We start from the raw sequence: 20009 nt of genomic DNA, 5'->3' as shown, positions 1-20009 counted from the left end.
CCAGAGTTTAATTACACGTTAGTTGTTAGAAAGCAGAACAGAGAAACTGAACTATTCACGTCTGCCTCATCTCAGCAGCTGAACGATTACTTAGCTTAAATTGGCACTCTGCTAAGTTGGCTGTTTTGGCCCCATCCATAGGATGCCGTTATAAATCCTGTTGTAGCAGGAATGAGGGGCATTGGCAGAGCGGTGGGTGGTGTGTTGAGGTGCTGGCGACACTGTCATTATTAAATTTTAACAGCGTTCCTTTTAAGCTGCTTGATTGTTTTAAAAAGCCTTGATGGGGGAGGGGGAACCATACAGTTCTCAATTAACTTTCCATCACAAGTCTGAAATGCCTTTTCTTTTTCAGTTTGTAATTCACGTTCAGTACGACATAAACAATATTCCCTTAATAGTAACCTATGAATAACAATTCTTAATAGTTTTCCAGGTTGTGCCTTCTGATAATTGCAATTATGATTCAAGAGCATCTTGTGCTCCCAGATTTGTTCAGTAGAAATTTTTCACACATGCCATCGGTCCTTAGAGGGAACATTACACTGCACTGCACTTCTAGCCCACGGCTCTGGGTGACACATTATCTCAGTGGGGACTTGGATGAGCTGCCAAATCTGGTGTTCAGGCCTTTTTGTTGGAATAGAAGAGGGTGCTGCTGGCAAGAGTGGAGGGTCGTTCGTAGAGCTGAGTGAGGTCTCTTAGGGTGATGCAGGCAAGAGCGAGGGTTGTTGGCAGTGCTGTGACTCAGTAATGGAGCGGGAGTGAGGAGCATTCTCTTAAGGGGTGGGGGCATTTCTAATCATGTGCAGTGCCTGTCGCACCCCCTGTTCCTGGCTCAGTCTGTCAGCTTTCATTCCACGTTCTGCTTGATGTGAAACTCTCGTTACGCAGCACACGTCATGTACAATGAGTACACCACACCTCCAGTATTATTGATAATTCTCATCTTTGCAATTCTTCTGTTGTTTTTTTTTTGACAGACTTTGGCGATGGGCTTCATGACTGGAACGATAGCCAGGTACTCCAGCATTTGTGAAAGTCTGTGACACAGAAAATACAGCTCAGTGAGTTGGACAAGGTCCTTTCCAAATTGCTTCCTTGGAACCCTGACCAGGTCTAGTGTTCAGCATATTCATGAGCTGCATTTGAATATTGTAATTGCCCTAGAGCAGGGGTGGGCAACTTTGATTCTGGAAAACCTGACTGGGTCGCGGCCTTTGAGGATTTCCCCAATGAAAGTGATTGAGATCTATTTCCGTTCACCGCCTCCACTGTATGCAAATATTCATTGGGGAAAACCTGAAAACGCGACTTGGTTACGGCTCTCGAGGACCGAGATTGCCCACCCCTGCCCCAGAAACTAGTTCTTTTGGGGTTTCTCCAGGATGGATCGGGGAAGTATGCAGGAGACAGTTTTGGGGCAAGTTCCTGATTTTTCTCCTTCATGAAACTGGGGTTTGGGGTTCAGCCAAGCCCACCTCACATGGTCCCATGAGAAGGGGTAATGGGTGTGGGACACTCAGACCTGCAGCGAAGGAAGAGGTTTACCCTTCCGCAGAGCGACAACCCTGAAGAGAGCGGCTGTGGGACATATGTCTTTTCCAGCTCCAGCCAGCCAGTTCTGAGTGCTGCAGCCCAAAGAGGAGCAAAAAACTTGTGCCTCGTTACAAACCCAAGAATGTGCATTTCAAACTGAGGAGCATTATCTGTAAAGATATATATTACCTCACCCCTAGGGGTATTAGCTAGAGGTCAGCTCCTCGGGGAACCTGGTGTTACCCATTAGACAGAGGACCACCTTGGATAGGAACTCTTGGCTTGGGCCACCTCCTGAAGGCTGTCGGTGAGATTTGGAGGTGCTGAAGGTAACTCTCTTCACAAGACAGAGCTGGGTAGCCTCTAAACTAGGCCCCAATATTTTATTTATTTTAAATAATTTTTTTTTTTTTTTTTTTTTTTGCATCCGAGTCTGGGTATTACCTGATCTGTGTCCATGCACATGGCTCTGAAATTGAGCAGTACTGAGGTCAGGAGTCCATGATCTGGAATAAATAGAGAAAATGCAGAAGAGCAGTCTTAATTAATTGGAAAGGGACTTCTTATTTCCACGGGCTGTGTGGAGCAATTGCAGTAGTATGGAATAGGGGCGTAGCCAGACTTCGGCGGGAGGGGGGGGTGTCCAGAGCCTGAGGTGAGGGGGCACATTTTAGCCCCCCCCCCCCCACGCTGCCGCCACCACCACCACCAACAACTTTGACCACCCCTCCCCTGCCGACGACCCTCTCGACTCAAACAAAATGAAGCCTTGCGCCGGGACCTTGGCTGGCGGGGGCTAGGGTCCCCCGCCAGCAAAGGTGGGCGACGGCGGGTTGGCGGCGGGAGGGGGTGTCAAGAGGGTCGTCGGCAGGGGGGTCCAGAGCCAAATCTACGGGGGCCCAGGCCCCCGTGGCCCCACATAGCTACGCCACTGGTATGGAAACATGCTGATGCGTGTCTGATGGCACTGTACGTGTTGAAAACAAAAAGCTCAGAGGAAACAACCCTTACAAACGGCACAGTTGCACCACCACGGCAAAGGTGCCAAATAAAAAGACACTGTAATGTCCAATGCTTTATTTCATCCACTGACTCAATATGGGCCTGTGTTTCGACCAAAGGCCTGCATCAGGAGCCTCTATTGGACGTGTGGAATAACAACGTTGAAAGTATGCAGCGTATAATATCTATATGATACAACTACTTGGTGAACGGAACAGGCATGCTGAAACCGCTCCTATATCGCATATAATACACTGACTGCCACACAGTCAAAAACAAAATGAATGAATATCTCTCGCTATCAGTGTGTCTTCCATTCACCAAGCACTTGTATCATATAGATATTATATATGCTGCATATTTTCAACATTGTTATTCAGGATTCCAGAATCTTGCTATTCTTTGGGGTTCTATATGGAATGTTGCTACTCTTTGAAATTCTGCATGGAATCTTGTCACTCTTTAGGATTCCAGAATCTTGCTATTCTTTGGGGTTCTGTATGGAATGTTGCTACTCTTTGAAATTCTGCATGGAATCTTGTCACTCTTTAGGATTCCAGAATCTTGCTATTCTTTGGGGTTCTATATGGAATGTTGCTACTCTTTGAAATTCTGCGTGGAATCTTGTCACTCTTTAGCAGGGCTTTTTTTGAGGGGGTACTTGGGGGTACCGAGTACCGACACCTTTTCCATTGTCTGCTAAAATTGACCCGTGGACCCCAAGTTTTAATGAAAGAGCTCAGGCTCTACAATTCTGCCTTGTCAGATATTCTGTGACTGGTTGCAGGGGGCCTGGCTATTATGATCATCCCTCGGTGATCACCCCACCCCTGAAGAGTGGCCTAGCATTTGAGTACCGGCACCTTTTTTGCTAGAAAGAAAATGCGCTGGTTATGTCACACACACAATAGAAGACTCCTGATGCAGGCCTTTGGTTGAAACACAGGCCCGTGTTGAGTCAGCATCATCTATCTATTTGGTACCTCCGCACCTGTTGAATCACTGCTTTGTGTGTTCCCTGCAAGTCCTGTAATCTCTAATTTATCTCTTTCTATGTAACATTGTTTTGCCTCCAGTATGTACAGCTCTAAGGCTGTTATCATCTGCATCGGCATCACTGCCCTTGTCACGATTGCAGTCAGCATCTTCTGCTTCCAGACAAAGGTGGGTGGGTGTGTTCTCCTGACATCTGGCTGGTGGGGGGGAGGAGGAGAGGGCGGGGTGAGTGTGCCGTCTTGGCATCTGGAGGTGGGGAGGGAGAGCAGGAGGGCAGGCAATATGCTCTCTTGGCATCTGACTGGGGGAGGGGAGGGTGGCGGGCGGGAAAGTGCTTGAGGGAGAGGAGGGTGGGTGGGCAAGTGCTCGGCCGGGGGGGGGGGGGGGGAGCAATAGTCCTAGGATTGATAATTCCTGCAGGGGGAGTTTGAATGAAACACTTTATTGCTTACTTGTGTCCTAACTGAGCTGCTGGGAATCCCCCACTTGGTTTTTTTGCTGATATAATTTAGGGCCGCCAAGAGGGGGGGGGGCAGGGGAGGCAAAATTCCCCAGGCCCGGGGTCAGGCCGCCTGTTCTGCAGTCCCCGGTCTCACCTGCCTGCCTCCTTGGCTCCGGGCCCCCTGCATTCAAAGCAGCAGTTGCAGAAGGCCAGAAGAGACGTGATCTGCGACTGTTGCTTTGAATGAAGGGGGCCCGGAGCCGTGGAGGCAGTCAGGTGAGACCGTGGACTGCAGCGGCGGGGGGAGCGACGGGGGCGGCAGTGGCAGGGGCAGAGACAGGGAGGCGGGGCGGGCTTGCCCCGGGCCCGGCCTAGTTTCTTGACGGCCCTGGGTAATCCTAATGGTTTGAGCATGCTAGGGAAGCCCAGTTTAACTCCTGCTGCTGCTCCTTGTGATCTTGGACAAGGCACTTCACACTCCCACTGCCTCAGATTGTGAGCTCTTCAGGGACAGGAAAATAACCTAGTGTAACTCATCTTGAGCTACCACTGAAAGAGGGGTGAGCGAAACGCAAATGATGCTAGTCACTGGGGATTGTTTACTGCATTATCTCCCACCATGCTTTGCACAGGACCAGACACTGCCTGGGGCCCAATGACATCACATTCTCCCATGATGCTTTGCACAGGACCAGACACTGACTGGGGCCCAATGACATCACATTTTCCCACGATGCTTTGCACAGGACCAGACACTGCCTGGGGCCCAATGACATCACATTTTCCCACGATGCTTTGCACAGGACCAAACACTGACCGGGGCCCAATGACATCACATTTTCCCACGATGCATTGCACAGGACCAGTCCCTGACTGGGGCCCAATGACATCACATTCTCCCACGATGCTTTGCACAGGACCAGACACTGACTGGGGCCCAGTGACATCACATTCTCCCATGATGTTTTGTATGATGACCTCTTAACCAATTCCCATTCCATTGACAGGTGGATTTCACTTCTTGTGCAGGATTATTTGCCGTCCTAGGAATTGTTCTCTTCATCGTAGGAATAGTCACAGCAATTGTCCTGGCGTTCAAATATGTAAGTTATAGATAACCTTATCACCTTCTACCTTTGTCTCCTAGGGCTTGTGTTTGAGGGACGCAAACAGCGCAATTGCCCTGAGTTCCTTTGTTACAGGAGCCCCAAGCTAGAAAAATTTGCAGCCTGCCAATGTGGCTTCCCCCAAATCTCTGCTCTTGTGTTTCCTCTTCTGTGATTTAGAATCACTAAATAAACTATAATAGCGATTTATAAAATCCTGAGCGGAGTGAATCAGGTAAATCTGAATCTATTTATTCAAAGACTACGGGACACTCCAGCACATTTAAAACAAATAGGAGAAAATGTTTTTTTGCTGAACGTATAGTTAAGCTCTGCAACTCATTGCTGGAGAAAGTGGTAAAAAAAAGCAGTTAATGTAGCAGGGTTTAAAAAAGATTTGGACAAGTTCCTGGATGAAAAGTCTATAAACCCTTGTTGAGGTAGACATAGGGAAAACCCCACTGCTTATCCCTGGGGGTAGGTAACATTGAGTCTTGCTACTTCAGGGACCCTGTCAGGTATTTGCAACCTGGACTGGCAACAGGATTACTGGGCCTACAGGACCTTTGGTCTGGATGAGCAGGGTAGTTATCTTAAGATGTTCAAATATGACCACTCTCATGTGTCGCTCTCCCTTTTTCTGTTGTAGTTTTTTTTTTTTTTTCCAATTTGTGGTTTTTATTCATTTTTCTAGAATGTATTATCCAAAATGCACCCCTTTACAGAATTTGTTCTGCAGTTCCCTCCCCCGTCCTCTTTCCCCACCAATCTCCCTTCTCCACTGTCTTGTCTCTCCCCCCCCCTCCCCCCCCACTGTGTATATTCTATGTAGCCCATGGCCAGTAGAACCTCCAACTTCCCTTTGGCATAGATCGTTTAAGTCTCACAGAAGTACTTCAGCCCCTATCATAGGCAGTTTAATGGGGGAGGGGGCCACAAGGGTCACAGCCTGACTACTATTTGTCCAACACAACATCAGCAGCTAGAGAGCTTGGGGTTAGCCCGGGGATTGGTTTGGCCCCTCTGTACCACATTGGTGATCTGCAAGGGCAGGCTTCTACATGGAATGTTGCTAGTGGAATAGCAACATTCCATGTAGAATCTCAAATAGTAGCAACATTCCATGTAGAATCTCCAATAGTAGCAACATTCCATCTAGAATCTACAAATAGTTTCAACATTCCATGTAGAATCTCAAATAGGGAAAGGGAAATGGGACTTGATATACCGCCTTTCTGAGGTTTTTGCAACTACATTCAAAGTGGTTTACATAGTGTATACAGGTACTTTAACCCTCCATTGCCCCAGGTACAAAATAAGTACCTGAATATATGTAAACCGCTTTGAATGTAGTTGCAAAAACCTCAAAAAGGCAGTATATCAAGTCCCCTTTCCCTTCTAGTGCTGATTCCAAATGCTCATTCAGGACATTTCAGCTGACTGTTTGTTTCTCTTTATTTCTAGATTTACTGGCTTCACATGTTGTATGCTGCTATCGGCGCTGTGGTCTTCACTCTGGTGCGTGTTTTACCCCTGTAGGATGTGGGGGAAGGGAAGGTTAAGGGCTGGGAATGAGGTTGGGTAAACGGGCTCACACATTTGGGTGGGGGAAGGTCCGTTCTGTCCATGGCACTGTGAAGATCGGAGGAAGCAGGGCAGGAGGTCATTCTGGAACTGGACGTGCAAAGTGAGTTTCTACCACTCTCCAGTGCTAAATCATACCCAAGGCCCGGCTCATAGTAACATAGTAAATAATGGCAGATAAAGACCTGTACTGTCCATCTAGTCTGCCCAACAAGATAAACTCATTACTTAAGGTATGAGGTGATACTTCATATGTATACCTGATCTTGATTTGTCCTTGCCATGTTCAAGGGCATAGACCTTAAAAGTCTGCCTGGCACAGTCCTTGTTCTGAAATTTCTGAAGTTGTCGAAGCCCCTGAAAAGCTCCGTTTTTCAGGATCTTGGACAACATGTTCTCTAATTCTACCGCCTTCCCGTCTCTGGAAAATGTTTGTCTGTGGATTAATACCTTTCAAATATTTGAACGTCTGTCTGTATCATATCAGCCCTGTTTCTCCTTTCTTCCAGGGTGTACACGTTCAGGTCAGCAAGTCCCTCCTCATACGTCTTGCTACTCAAACCCCATACCATTTTTGTTCCTTGCACTGCTTAGTCTTTTTACATCCTTAGCAAGATAACGGCCTCCAAAACTGAACACAATACAGGGGCATCAACGCCGCCTCCTGCTGGTTATACCCTTCTCTATGCAGCCTGGCATCCTTCTGGTTCATCTCCTTCGGATTTGTGTACCCCAAGTGCGTCACTCTGCACTTGAGCATTAAATTTTAACTGCCAGACCCTTGATCCCTTCTCATGGTTTCTACTCCCTTCAGGGTATCTGCTCTATTGGTTATCTTCGTGTCATCTGCAGAAAGGCAAACTGTTTTTCCTTCTAATACTTCAGCAATGTCTCTCAGAAATATATTAAACAGAATCGGCCTCAGCACCGACCCCTGAGGCACTCCACTACTCGCCTTCCTTTCTTCCGAGTGGATTCCATTTACCACCACCCTCTGTTGCCTATCAGTCAACCAGTTTCTTATCCAGTTCACCACTTTCTGTCCTAACTTCAACCCTTTCAGCTTATTCACGAGTCTTCTGCGGGGGACCATATCAAAGGCTTTGCTGAAGTCCAAGTAGATCTCATCTAGCGCACGTCCCTCATCCAGTTCTTTGGTCACCCAGTCGAAGAAGTCAGTTAGATTCATTTGGCAGGATTTTCCTTTGGTAAAGCCATGTTGCCTCGGATCCTGCAACCCGTTGGCTTCTAGAACGTTAACTATCCTTTCCTTCAGCAGCGACTCCATTATTTTTCCTACCACCGACGTGAGACTTATTGACCTGTAGTTTTCCACTTCTTCGCTGTCCCTGCTTTTGTGAAGAGGGACCACATCAGCTCGTCTCCAATCCCGCGGAACCTCTCCCATTTCTAAAGATCTGTTAAATAAATACTTAAGAGGTCCTGATAGGATTTCTCTGAGTTAATACACAACACTAGCACTACTCATACTCCAATCCTCTCCCCCACATTTCTCCCTACTGCCCTACTCTTTACACCTGGATCATCTCTTGATTCTTTGTACCATACCTTGTAAGCCGCACTGAACCTGCTGTCGAGCGGGGAAAGTGCGGGGTATAAATGCCATAAATAAATAAATCTCAGTACTCTGGGATGTATCCCATCCGGCCCCTTAGCTTTGTCCACTTTCAGATTTTCCAGTTGTTTATAAACGCTTTCTTCCATGAATGGCGCAATTTCCACTTCATTCCAAGGTATTCCCTCGCCTGTCGACCGCGGTCCTTCGCCAGGAATTTCTTCTTTGAACACAGAAGAGAAGTATTTGTTTAGCACATTCGCTTTATCCTCCTCAGTCTCCACATAACTATTCTCAGCATCTTTCAGTCTTACAATTCCATTCCTGTCTTTTCTCCTTTCCCCAATATAGCTGAAAAAGATTTTGCCACCTCTCTTTACTGCAAAGAACACTTTAAAGTCTCATGAACTTCACCACTCTCAACGCAACGAATTACTTCACAAGCATATATGTGGTGACCAAATTATAGTGGCTTTTGCTTTCTGAAACCTACTTATTTTGCAGTTTTTCTCAATTTTTTTTCATTATTTATTTATTTATTGCACTTGTATCCCACATTTTCCCGCCTATTTGCAGGCTCAATGTGGCTTACAGAGACCTGTTATGGCATCGCCATTACAGGGTAAAAGATACAATTGGTGTTACAAAGAGATCAAGGATGACAGAGAAGAACTAAGCAAACAGTTACAGTTTTTATTTTTTAATTTTTTGTTTTTTGTTTGTTGGAGGAAAAAGCCTCTGTGTGTCCTCGGTCATAGAGACACTTCTTGTGACCCACTGGACTCCAATTCATCACTGGCTAAAAACCTCCATTTTTATTCTTGTCTACAATTCATTCATTAGCCTTATAGCATATAACACTTATCTTTTTTTTCACCATCCGACGGGGTCCCGTTTCGCCTCCTGGGCTTTTTCAAAAGGACCTCTAAAAAAGAGCAGAATATCACATAATTATAGGCTGCAACTTCTTCTCGTTTTTGTTACTTTGTTATTCTTCTGAATTCTTTTCTTTTTTTCTAACTAGCAAATTTGAACCGTCCTTAAGGTCAGAATGTCGTACCTCCGTGTCTCAAATCTTCCAGCTTACCACGGATTTTACTATTAAAAATGGTGCCTGTTCTTATAGATACTCATTAGACCCTGACTTCAGCTGTTCTGTCTCAAATCAGCTGATGTTAAAGGGACTCGCTTCTTCCTTCGGCCGAAATCTGTGACGTCAGTCGATGTTAAAGGGATGGTCTATTTCACTCATGATGTAACATAGTAGATGACGGCAGAAAAAGACCTGCACAGTCCATCCAGTCTGCCCAACAAGATAAACTCATATGTGCTGCTTTATATATATACCTGACCTTGATTTGTATCTGCCATTTTCAGGGCACAGACCGTAGAAGTCTGCCCAGCACTAGCCCCAACTCCCAACCACTAGTCCTGCCTCCCCCCCACTGGCTCTGCCATCCAATCTCGGCTAAGCTCCTGAGGATCCATTCCTTCTGCACAGGATTCCTCTATGCATATCCCAGGCATGTTTGAACTCCGTTACTGTTTTCATCTCCACCACCTCCCGCGGGAGGGCATTCCAAGTATCCACCACCCTCTCCGTGAAAAAATACTTCCTGACATCTTTCCTGAGTCTGCCCCCCTTCAACCTAATTTCATGTCCTCTAGTTTTACTGCTTTCCCATCTCCGGAAAAGGTTCGTTTGCGGATTAATACCTTTCAAATATTTGAACGTCTGTATCATATCACCCCTGTTTCTCCTTTTCTCCAGGGTATACATGTGTCAGCTTATTTTCTTTATTGATCCTATACTTTATGCTGACATTAAAGAAATGCCTTCCCATTGTAAAGTGGTATTCAACCCTTTCAGGGTCCCGGGTTTGCGCAGCTTGAATATCCATCGCTGCTGGAGCTGCAGAAGGTGTTTAGCTCTATCACCCCCCCCCCCCCCCTCTCTTGTTCGGTTTAACTTGATCTATCACAGAACATTGCACATGGGAGAATCCGTGCTTTGTCAATCTGCAATGTGCCGTCAGTGGAGACCCCAGCTGCATCCTTTTAATGCACAACTTGTGCTCCACTAATCTAGTATGTAATTTTCTTGTGAAATCCTTGAAGAACAGTTTACCATAGTCGCAGTTTCTAAGAAACTGTCATGGTAATGCTTGAATGTTTTCACTTATATACACTGTCAGCTAGCACATTTGCTTATTTCCGATCTGAGGAAGAAGGGCAACCTTCGAAAGCTAATCAAGAAATGTATTAAGTTATGTCCAATAAAAAAGGTATCATCTTATTTTCTTTTCCATGTTTTATTTTGTTTGATTTCTATTGATAACCTTAAGAGTGGACTAACACGGCTACCACACTCCTCTACTTAAGAAACAAAAGAATCTGCACTGATTAAAAGAGATTTTAAAATGCAAGCAAAAAAATGAAAGGATGATTTACGTAAGAGGGGATAATCCTCCCAATGTAGCGAAGAAAGCTTATACTAGAGCCAAATACAGTGATCGTGATCTCCTGTTAAAGAGGAGAGGAAGAGAAAATGAATACAGGAGACGATAAATTTGAAATATTCACATCAAAATTTTATCAAGGGTGGGGGAAGCGGTGGGAAATATTATTTAAAAGAACTGGGACATAATTCAAACACAAAAGAGCGCACTGCGAGTAGCTTTTTCCAGGGGGCGAAATCTAGAAGAAAGCTTGGAGAAAAGGTGGCTGAGGGGGGAGATATGATAGAGGTCCATAAAATAATGAGTGGCGTTGAACGGGTAGATGTGAAGCGTCTGTTTACACTTTCCAAAAATACTAGGACTAGGGGGGCATGCGATGAAGCTACAATGTAGTAAATTTAAAACTAATCGGAGAAAATGTTTCTTCACTCAACGTGTAATTAAACTCTGGAATTCGTTGCCAGAGAATGTGGTAAAGGCGGTTAGCTTAGTGGAGTTTAAAAAAGGGTTGGACGGCTTCCTAAATGAAAAGTCCATAGACTGTTATTAAATGGACTTGGGGAAAATCCACTATTTCTGGGATAAGCAGTATAAAAAGTTTTGTACTTTTTTGGGATCTTGCCAGGTATTTATGACCTGGATTGGCCACTGTTGGAAACAGGATGCTGGGCTTGATGGACCTTTGGTCTTTCCCAGTATGGCAATACTTATGTACTAACTGCTCAAACCAGCACAGTTAAAAACACATCAAACTAAGATTACATCCCAAGGTCATTTCATATGTGGGAAATGCAGCGCGTGTGCGATCACTATGGAGTGTGATGAATTTATTAACCCAGCAGATCAAAAAAAGTATTTGAATGAGATCCAGTACGAATTGTGAATCGGGATCCGTGGTATATGCACTGCAGTGTGCCTGTAACAAAGTATCCGTGGGTAAAAGCACGCAAAAATTACATACTAGATTAATGGAGCATAAGTCGTGCATTAAAAGGATGCAGCTGGGGTCTCCATTGATGGCAGATTGACAAAGCTTCTCCATTGGTGCCGGAGGACGGTACATAAACCCCCGTTGTGGATACAGGTTCCATCTTCTCTTTCCAGGATGATCCATATAGCTTCTTCTTTCTTTCCCCACCTCTTTGGCTCTTCCTGTTCTTCCTAAAAAGATTATAACCCGGTGTGGTCGCATCCCATTCATGGGAATCACTGAACCATGTCTCTGACAGAGCAGGTTCGAAAACTTCTCTACCTGTCCACTGTGGAAAGCAACTGCTGAAACAGCTGTCGCATGCTATATCATGCAGAAGGGAGATTGTTACATTGGTTCATGCAATGCATGGCTGATGGCATTTCTGCAGGTGCCACAGCCAAGATAGACCAGTTCACTACAGCGAGGGCCATTCAGTCTGTCTCTCGGTTAGGTGGGCAAGTACACTGTCTCGAGATCTGGTTGGTTCACTACAGCGAGGGCCATTCAGTCTGTCTCTTGGTTGGGTGGGTGGGCAAGTACACTGTCTCGAGATCTGGTTGGTTCACTATAGCGAGGGCCGTTCAATCTGTCTCTTGGTTGGTTGGGTGGGCAAGTACACTGTCTCGAGATCTGGTTGGTTCACTACAGCGAGGGTCATTCAGTCAGTGTACTTGCCCACTCAACCAAGAGAGTCTCAAGATCTGGTTGGTTCACTACAGCGAGGGCCATTCAGTCTGTCTCTCGGTTGGGTGGGCAAGTACACTGTCTCGAGATCTGGTTGGTTCACTACAGCGAGGGCCATTCAGTCTGTCTCTCGGTTGGGTGGGCAAGTACACTGTCTTGAGATCTGGTTGGTTCACTACAGCGAGGGCCATTCAGTCTCTCTTGGTTGAGTGGGCAAGTACACTGTGGGAGAGGAAGGTAAGTGGGAGAGTGTACTCTTGTGGGATCTGGCTGGGGGAGGGGGAGGGTGTGTGCTCTTTTGGGGATTTGGTATTGGCAGGGGGTGGGTAGGGGGGCATGCAGTTTTTTGGAATCTAATGTGGGGGTGAGTACTTTTTTGGGATCTAATGTTGGGGAGGGGTGAGTGTATTCTTTGTGATCTGGCTTGGGGGAAGTTTGGGTGGGTGAGTGCACACTTTTGGGATCTGGTGTAGGGGGAGAGTGGGTGAGCAAGTGTATTCTTTTGGGATCTGGCTAGGAGAAGGGTGTCTTGGGATCTGGTTTTTTTGGGGGGGAGGGGGGGGCGTAAGTGCAGCCTTTTGGGATCTGGTGTAGGGGAGGGAGGGAGGGTGGGCGGGCAGGCAGGCATGGGCATTCTTTTGAGATCTGGCTAGGGAAAGGAGAAGGGTGTCTTGGGATCTGGTGTTGGAGGGGTGGGTGGGTGGGTGAGTGAACTCTTTTGGGATCTTGCTAGGGGAAGGAGAGGGTGTCTTGGGATCTGGTGTTGTGGGGAGGGGGGATAGAAGTGGGATGGTTGTCACTCTAATTGCTCCTGGAAAAATCTGATTTTGATTTGTTGCTGTCCTGCATAGTTTCTGGCCTACGACACACAACTGGTGCTGGGGAACAGGCGTCAAACCATCAGCCCCGAGGAGTACGTTTACGGAGCACTGAAAATCTACACGGACATTGTCTATATCTTCTTGAATCTGTTGCAAATTGTGGGGAGCCGAACATAGAAAGGGCAGGGGGTCTGCTGGCAGGAGAGAGGGCAGCGTTTTGAGGTAGCTTCAACCCTCTCCTGCAAATCTTTTTGCCAAAGCATTTCCTTTCCACAGTCTTGCACAGCACACGCTTACGGCGTGCGGCACAGGGTTATAAATGCCTCACGGAGAGTCGAGTGCCCTGTGCAGGTCTGAATTGTAGTTCTGCTTGTATAATATTGTATTGTTCCTGGGTGGCAGACAGCCTCTTGGCCAGTCACATGCAGTGTAATTAAAAGGTTCATTGATTATGAAAATATCCCACAAACCGCAAAGTGCAGGAAGCCATGAGCCCAGCTGTACAGAAAGAGAGGAGGGTGCCGTCCTGTTATTAAAGCTCTTATTGGTGGACAAAGGTGGCAGCTGCTTTTTCATTGGTTGGCTGGTTTATAATTCCAATTTCAGCTGGGCAAAAAAGTGACTTCTCAGCAGCAGTTGGAAATGGTGTAGCTCAGTCGGAGAACTAGGGCATAGGAGACCCCCCAGTGCCTGTCAGGGGGAAGGGGATAGTTGTGGCCCATCATTTTGACATCAGGCCTATGCCGCGCTACCCACTTAGCGGCAGTGCGAAGAGAATTGGAGATGGTGTGAACATCTGCACTGCCTAGTACCCACCCATGTTAACTTCAGGCCTCATTAAAAAAAAAAAAATCACCCTTGAAGCAAGACAAATACTGAAGGACACTTCTCAAGGAAGGACCACAATCACGCAGGGCTACAGTGACCATCTCACTCCAAGTCTGTTGCAGAGGCTGATTCAGCCTTGGGTTTGCCCCATGGCATGCAGGGTGGCAATCTGATTTCCAGAATAAAGTTGGAACAAGAAAGCCCTGAATACAATGAGAGGGGAACTAAGAGTGGATCAGCCTTTGTGATTTGACCTGAAGTGAAGTGGCAGCCCCTACCCAGACCAAAAAGGATAAAAGATCAGGCAGAAGGCAGAGAGCCGCTTGGAAACGCCATACTTCACCTTCCAAAAGAGCTGGGTCTGGCTAAAACCATTTCCAGTCACCGCAGACTAATACTTTTCACAAATAGGCACATAAATTCTGTGAACTTGCTTGTCTGGTTCAAGAGGCATGGAGTGGTGTACACCCCCTGCTGGCTATTCTGTGTGTTTACATGAATTCTGGCCATTTCCAGGTCACTGCTTCCCAAACTTTTTACTATGTCAGAACCCTTAAAATATTTTTTCATACACTGAGGAATCCTCAATTTATGTAAACATATATATGTTCACACAGACAGATTCTACAGTCTAATTTCTTGAGGAACCCTAGGGAATTAACTGTTCCAGGTCATAAGAACAAGAGGAACTGCCATACTAGATCAGACGCAATGTCCATCTAGACCAGTATCCTGTTTCCAACAGTGGCCGATCCAGGTCACAAGTACCTGGCAGGATCCCAGAATGTATCGGATTCCATGCTGCTTCCCCCAGGGACCTCTGAAGACGTCTGCTCTTGGCTTAGTTCCGTTAAAGTTGTCTTGCCTCCTAAGCAGGAAATGCAGACCTACGCTATCAAATAAAAACCCAGGAGAACTTGTGCAGCCTGTCCCGAGTGACCCGACCCAGGTGTGTCTAGGGGAGGGGTGAGGTGGTCTCCCTGACATGAAATCTTTGGCATTGGGGACAAGCTGAGCTAGTCCTGCCTGTGTGCCCTCCCCACCACCTCTGCAGATGTGTAGTCTTTAGAGACTTTGCCTACAGTCCAGAGATAAACTGACATAAAACCTGGCCTGGTCACATCCTTACACTACATTATTCATTTTTCCTGTTTTTCACGGTATATGTGTAGCTGAAGCATAACACCCTATCATCCTGTCCAAACTTCAGCTTAGAATTAAACATTATTATTTTTGAGGGGTGTGGGTGGTTTGAGACCACTGGGACAAAAACTGAATTCTGTAAAAGAGCAGCGCTGGAGTCTCGGCTAATGGTACCTGGGTTCCCATAAGAAAAACCTAGCAGCAGCCTGTGAGCGCTGTTACCGAATGGTTCAGGCTGGCGTGGGCGCCGGCCTCTGCTGGGTAGAAACTGCCACCCTGGATATGGTGAACCTCAGCAGGCTGCATCCCCCCGTACCTCTGGAGGGCTATTTTCTCGTACAGACTCTGGAAAAGGAGATTTCATAATTCTTTGCTGGCAAAACCGGCAGCAGGAACGAAAAGCGGTTCTGGATGAGGGGAATCGTCGCGTCCTTAAGGGTCTGATTTGTGCTCTTTCATCCACACAGATTCCTCCTCCCCTGCTGGTATTAGACTCCTCAGGAATTTTGAGGAGGGGATTGGTTTGTAGGGAGGATGAGGCTTTCAGCTCACACTGCTCTTAGTTCTCCACTGTATCTGGGGGGGAGGGAAACGGAGGCTCATTCTTGTATATAGCGCAGGTATGTATTATGTATGCTGTAGTTTTAGTGTAGCAGTTTGCACCAGACTGCTGCTGAGCTTTTGAGGTCAAATATAGTGTACCGAGTTTAATTTGATATTAAATAAATCTATTTTACTTTGCAGTGGTCTTTTTCGTATTTTCAGGAGTGGGGGGGGGAGGGGGGACACATAGCAGAAGGAACTGTTGGGCACTAGGGCAGTGCCTCTTGGTACACAAGTTCCTATCACACATGCACGGCTAATCCAAGTCCATTTCCAGCAGAATTTCTCTGGGTTGCTTTTGCCTTAGGGGTGGGGTTGAGTCCTGACTGTGATGGTGGGTGAGGGTCCTGGAAGGAGGAGAGACAGCCAGGACCGGATCCAATGCATGCATTGCACAGCTGCTGGAGATGAAAAACAGAGTCCATATAACTGCAGTTAGCAGTCTGATTTTTCTGTACCGGTGCTGTGAGTCTCACTTGAGGCAGGTTCCTCTTGAAGCCTTCTAGATATCAAGATGGTTTTAACCCCTCAAGCTTCTTGATTCCTGTAAGCTCTCGACAGGGCTTTTTTTGAGGGGGTACTTGGGGGTACTGAGTACCGGCACCTTTTCCATTCTCTGCTAAAATTGACCCACGGACCCCAGGTTTAATGAAAGAGCTGAGGCTCTACACACCAATTCTGCCTTGTCATAGATTCTGTGACTGGTTGCAGGGGGCCTGGCTATTGTGGGGTGGGTCCCTCAGTGATCACCCCACCCCTGAAGGGTGGTCTGGCATTTGAGTACCGGCACCTTTTTTGCTAGAAAAAACACACTGGCTCTCGAGCACCTAACTTGGAAGGTCGCTGGAGCCCAGGGAATTGGTGAGCTTTGAGCTCTTAATTTATTTACCCTGCACTAAATTTCAACCCAACCGGCCTGCCACTCAACCAGTTCCTCACCCAACTTCCTGCTTCACAGGCTGCGCCTTGCCGTCTTCCAGGTGGGAGAATTTTGAAAGCACCCTGATCACCTCTAAATATTTCAAGTAATGTACTTGGACCACTTACTCTAATATCTTTGCAGAGTGGAAAATAAGTTTGCAGATGACTGAAAAGTCTGTAATAGAGGGTGGGGAAAGGGAAGGAGAATTAAAGGGGTCTCAACCCCCCCCCCCCAATGGAATAAAGGTGAAGTGCTATGAGTGGAGGAGTGGCCTAGTGGTTAGGGTGGTGGACTTTGGTCCTGGGGAACTGAGCTCGATTCCCACTTCAGGCACAGGCAGCTCCTTGTGACTCTGGGCAAGTCACTTAACCCTCCATTGCCCCATGTAAGTCGCATTGAGCCTGCCATGAGTGGGAAAGCGCAGGGTACAAATGTAACAAAAATAAAATAGATACTATTGGAGATTCTACATGGAATGTTGCTACTATTCCACTAGCAACATTCCATGTAGAAGGCTGCTGCGCGCGCAGGCTTCTGTTTCTGGCAAGGGCCGACTTCTACATGGAATGTTGCTAGTGGAATAGCAACATTCCATGTAGAATCTCCAATAGTGGCAACATTCCATGTAGAATTTCCAATAGTATCTAGTGGAATAGCAACATTCCATGTAGAATCTCAAATAGTAGCAACAGTGGAGGAGTGGCCTAGTGGTTAGGGTGGTGGACTTTGGTCCTGAGGAACTGAGTTTGATTCCCACTTCAGGCACAGGCAGCTCCTTGTGACTCTGGGCAAGTCACTTAACCCTCCATTGCCCCATGTAAGCCGCATTGAGCCTGCCACGAGTGGGAAAGCACAGGGTACAAATGTAACAAAAATAAATAACAAAATAAACATGAGCTACAGCAATCCAGTGGCCGGATATCAGTTGCCAGTTCTTGTCCTGACAACATTTTAGAAGTGATCATCTCGGTCAATGTAATAATGTACAATGGAAAACTCGCTACGCTCGGGGGGAGGGGGGCATAAGGAGAGGTAGCGGTGACAGGAGAAAGGTTGTATTGTCCTTCTGCTCCGTTCTGGAAACCACACTCAAATCCACAAATGCTGGAAGCAGTTCCCAAAAGGCCACCAAAATGATACAGAATCTACAACACAAACCTACAGGTAATTCAAAATCTACATACGAGAGTCCAGAAGGGATGGAGACATAACAGAAATAAAATAATATGCAGTGTTTTAATAAGACGTAGGGAAAAAGGGGTTATGATCTGAAGCTGCAGTGTGAGAAAGGGTGAAAGGAAACGTGATAGACTTTAACGGGAGGAAGTGGGGGAGGGAAATGCCTAAGATAAAAACTGTGGCAGAATTCGGAAAACCTTGGGACAGACTCGCAGCACAGTGCTCAGGGCAGGTGACACATGAAAGAAAAGGTGGGCTTTAGGGTTTGAAAGTAAATGAAGTTTAGAGGGCCAGAAATAGGAAAACAAGCCAAAGTGGGGATAGAACTGGACCAAGGTTTGGTTAAATCCCTTGCTGCGCTTTAAAACATAACCATTCTGGGTGTCCTGCAACAAGTGATGAAAATGGGGGGGGGGGGGGGGGGGGGGGAGGGAATACCCTAACAGCAGGGGTCAGGCTTCCAAGAAGGCTGGAGAAACCTGGAAGCAATGATAATGTAAATATATAGTAAATATTTGCAGATACAGGGAAGGGAAATGGGACTTGATTTACCACCTTTCTGAGGTTTTTGCAACTACATTCAAAGCGGTTTACATATAATCAGGTACTTATTTTGTACCAGGGGCAATGGAGGGTTAAGTGACTTGCCCAGAGTCACAAGGAGCTCCAGTGGGAATCAAAATCAGTTCTCCAGAATCAGAGTCCGCTGCACTGACCACTAGGCTACTCCTCCACTAGCAACATTCCCTGTAGAAGCCTGTCCTTGCAGATCAGCAATGCGGCCGCGCAGGCTTCTGTTTCTGTGAGTCTGACGTCCTGCACCAGACTCACAGAAACAGAAGACTGCGTACGTGCAGGACATCAGACTCACAGAAACAGAAGCCTGCGCGGCCGTGTTGCTGATCTGCAAGGGCAGGCTTCTACATGGAAGGTTGCAAGTGGAATAGCAACATTCCATGTAGAATCTCAAATAGTAGCAACATTCCATCTAGAATCTCAAAAGAATCTGAAATAGTAGCAACATTCCATGTAGAATCTCAAATGGGAAATGGGACTTGATATACTGCCTGAGGCTTTTGCAACTACATTCAAAGTGGTTTACATATTCAGGTACTATTTGTACCTGGGGCAATAGAGGGTTAAATGACTGGCAATGCAGTGGGAATTGAACCCACTTCCCCAGGATCAAAGTCTGCTGCCCTAACTATTAGGCTACTCCTCCATTAACCATTCGGCCACTAACTGACCCGATCTGCTCACACTGAAGAAAACATTGTGACAGTTGAAGAACCAGGTAGTAAAGTGATGTCGTTTAGGTGAGGTGGCTGGTGCGAGTGTAGGCTTATTGCAAATTTATTCAGGATGATATATCCCAAGTTTTTGTTGAAATTGGTTAAGTTTTGAGAAAGTTATGCAGAAATCAAGCTTTGCATAGTTTTTAAATGGTGAATATTTCTATTTTATTGAAAACCCTTTTGCTATATTTAAATATGTGAGTGTTACTAAATTTTGTTCTAAAAGCTGGGATGGGGGCTGGATATTGAAAATTAAATATGGGGCTATACGGATCAAATCAACAAAAGGAGAGCGAGTCCAGAAGCACCAAGGGCCTCAGAATAGTTAGAACAGAACTTTATTATAAGACCTGACACAGGCCGTGTTTCGGCATAAGTGACTGCATCAAGGGTCTGTACAGATGAATACAAACAAATAAACAACACAGGATAATACCCTCACACTATATCTATGATGTGTACATTTTGCGCTAAAACGTGCAATATTTCCAAATATGTGATTAAAAGTGAAAAAAAACTGCCTTAAGTGACACATTTCATATAAATAAGACTTAACATAGTGCAATAGTATTTTTATTAAAAAAAAAAAAAACAACAAATTCCATGCTTGTGATGGAAGAGTACATAAGTAATGCCACACTGGGAAAAGACCAAGGGTTCATTGAGCCCAGCATCCTATCCACGACAGCGGCTAATCCAGGCCAAGGGCACCTGGCAAGCTTCCCAAACGTACAAACATTCTATACATGTTATTCCTGGAATTTTGGAGTTTTCCAAGTCCGTTTAGTAGCGGTTTATGGACTTGTCCTTTAGGAAACCGTCCAACCCCTTTTTAAACTCTGCTAAGCTAACTGCCT

The 20009-nt window shown here is 46.2% G+C and overlaps 1 protein-coding gene across 1 annotated transcript in view; it reads left to right on the top strand.

Annotated features, from left to right (window-relative positions):
• The window catches only part of TMBIM1 (transmembrane BAX inhibitor motif containing 1), a 34233-nt gene extending 20182 nt beyond the window's left edge, over positions 1-14051 (top strand). Inside the window, exons 7-11 of the mRNA XM_030209311.1 lie at positions 984-1021; positions 3618-3705; positions 4987-5082; positions 6550-6603; positions 13213-14051. Coding sequence (XP_030065171.1) covers positions 984-1021; positions 3618-3705; positions 4987-5082; positions 6550-6603; positions 13213-13359 — 423 coding nt within the window. The 3' untranslated portion in view covers positions 13360-14051. The remainder of the gene's footprint in view (positions 1-983; positions 1022-3617; positions 3706-4986; positions 5083-6549; positions 6604-13212) is intronic.
• Positions 14052-20009: the final 5958 nt, after the last annotated feature.

The sequence above is a fragment of the Microcaecilia unicolor genome, chromosome 7 (genome assembly GCF_901765095.1).
Source record: "Microcaecilia unicolor chromosome 7, aMicUni1.1, whole genome shotgun sequence".
NCBI classification, from domain to species: Eukaryota; Metazoa; Chordata; class Amphibia; order Gymnophiona; family Siphonopidae; genus Microcaecilia; species Microcaecilia unicolor.
The sequence above is the reverse complement of the archived record's forward strand: the minus strand, read 5'-3'. Positions and strand labels throughout refer to the sequence as shown.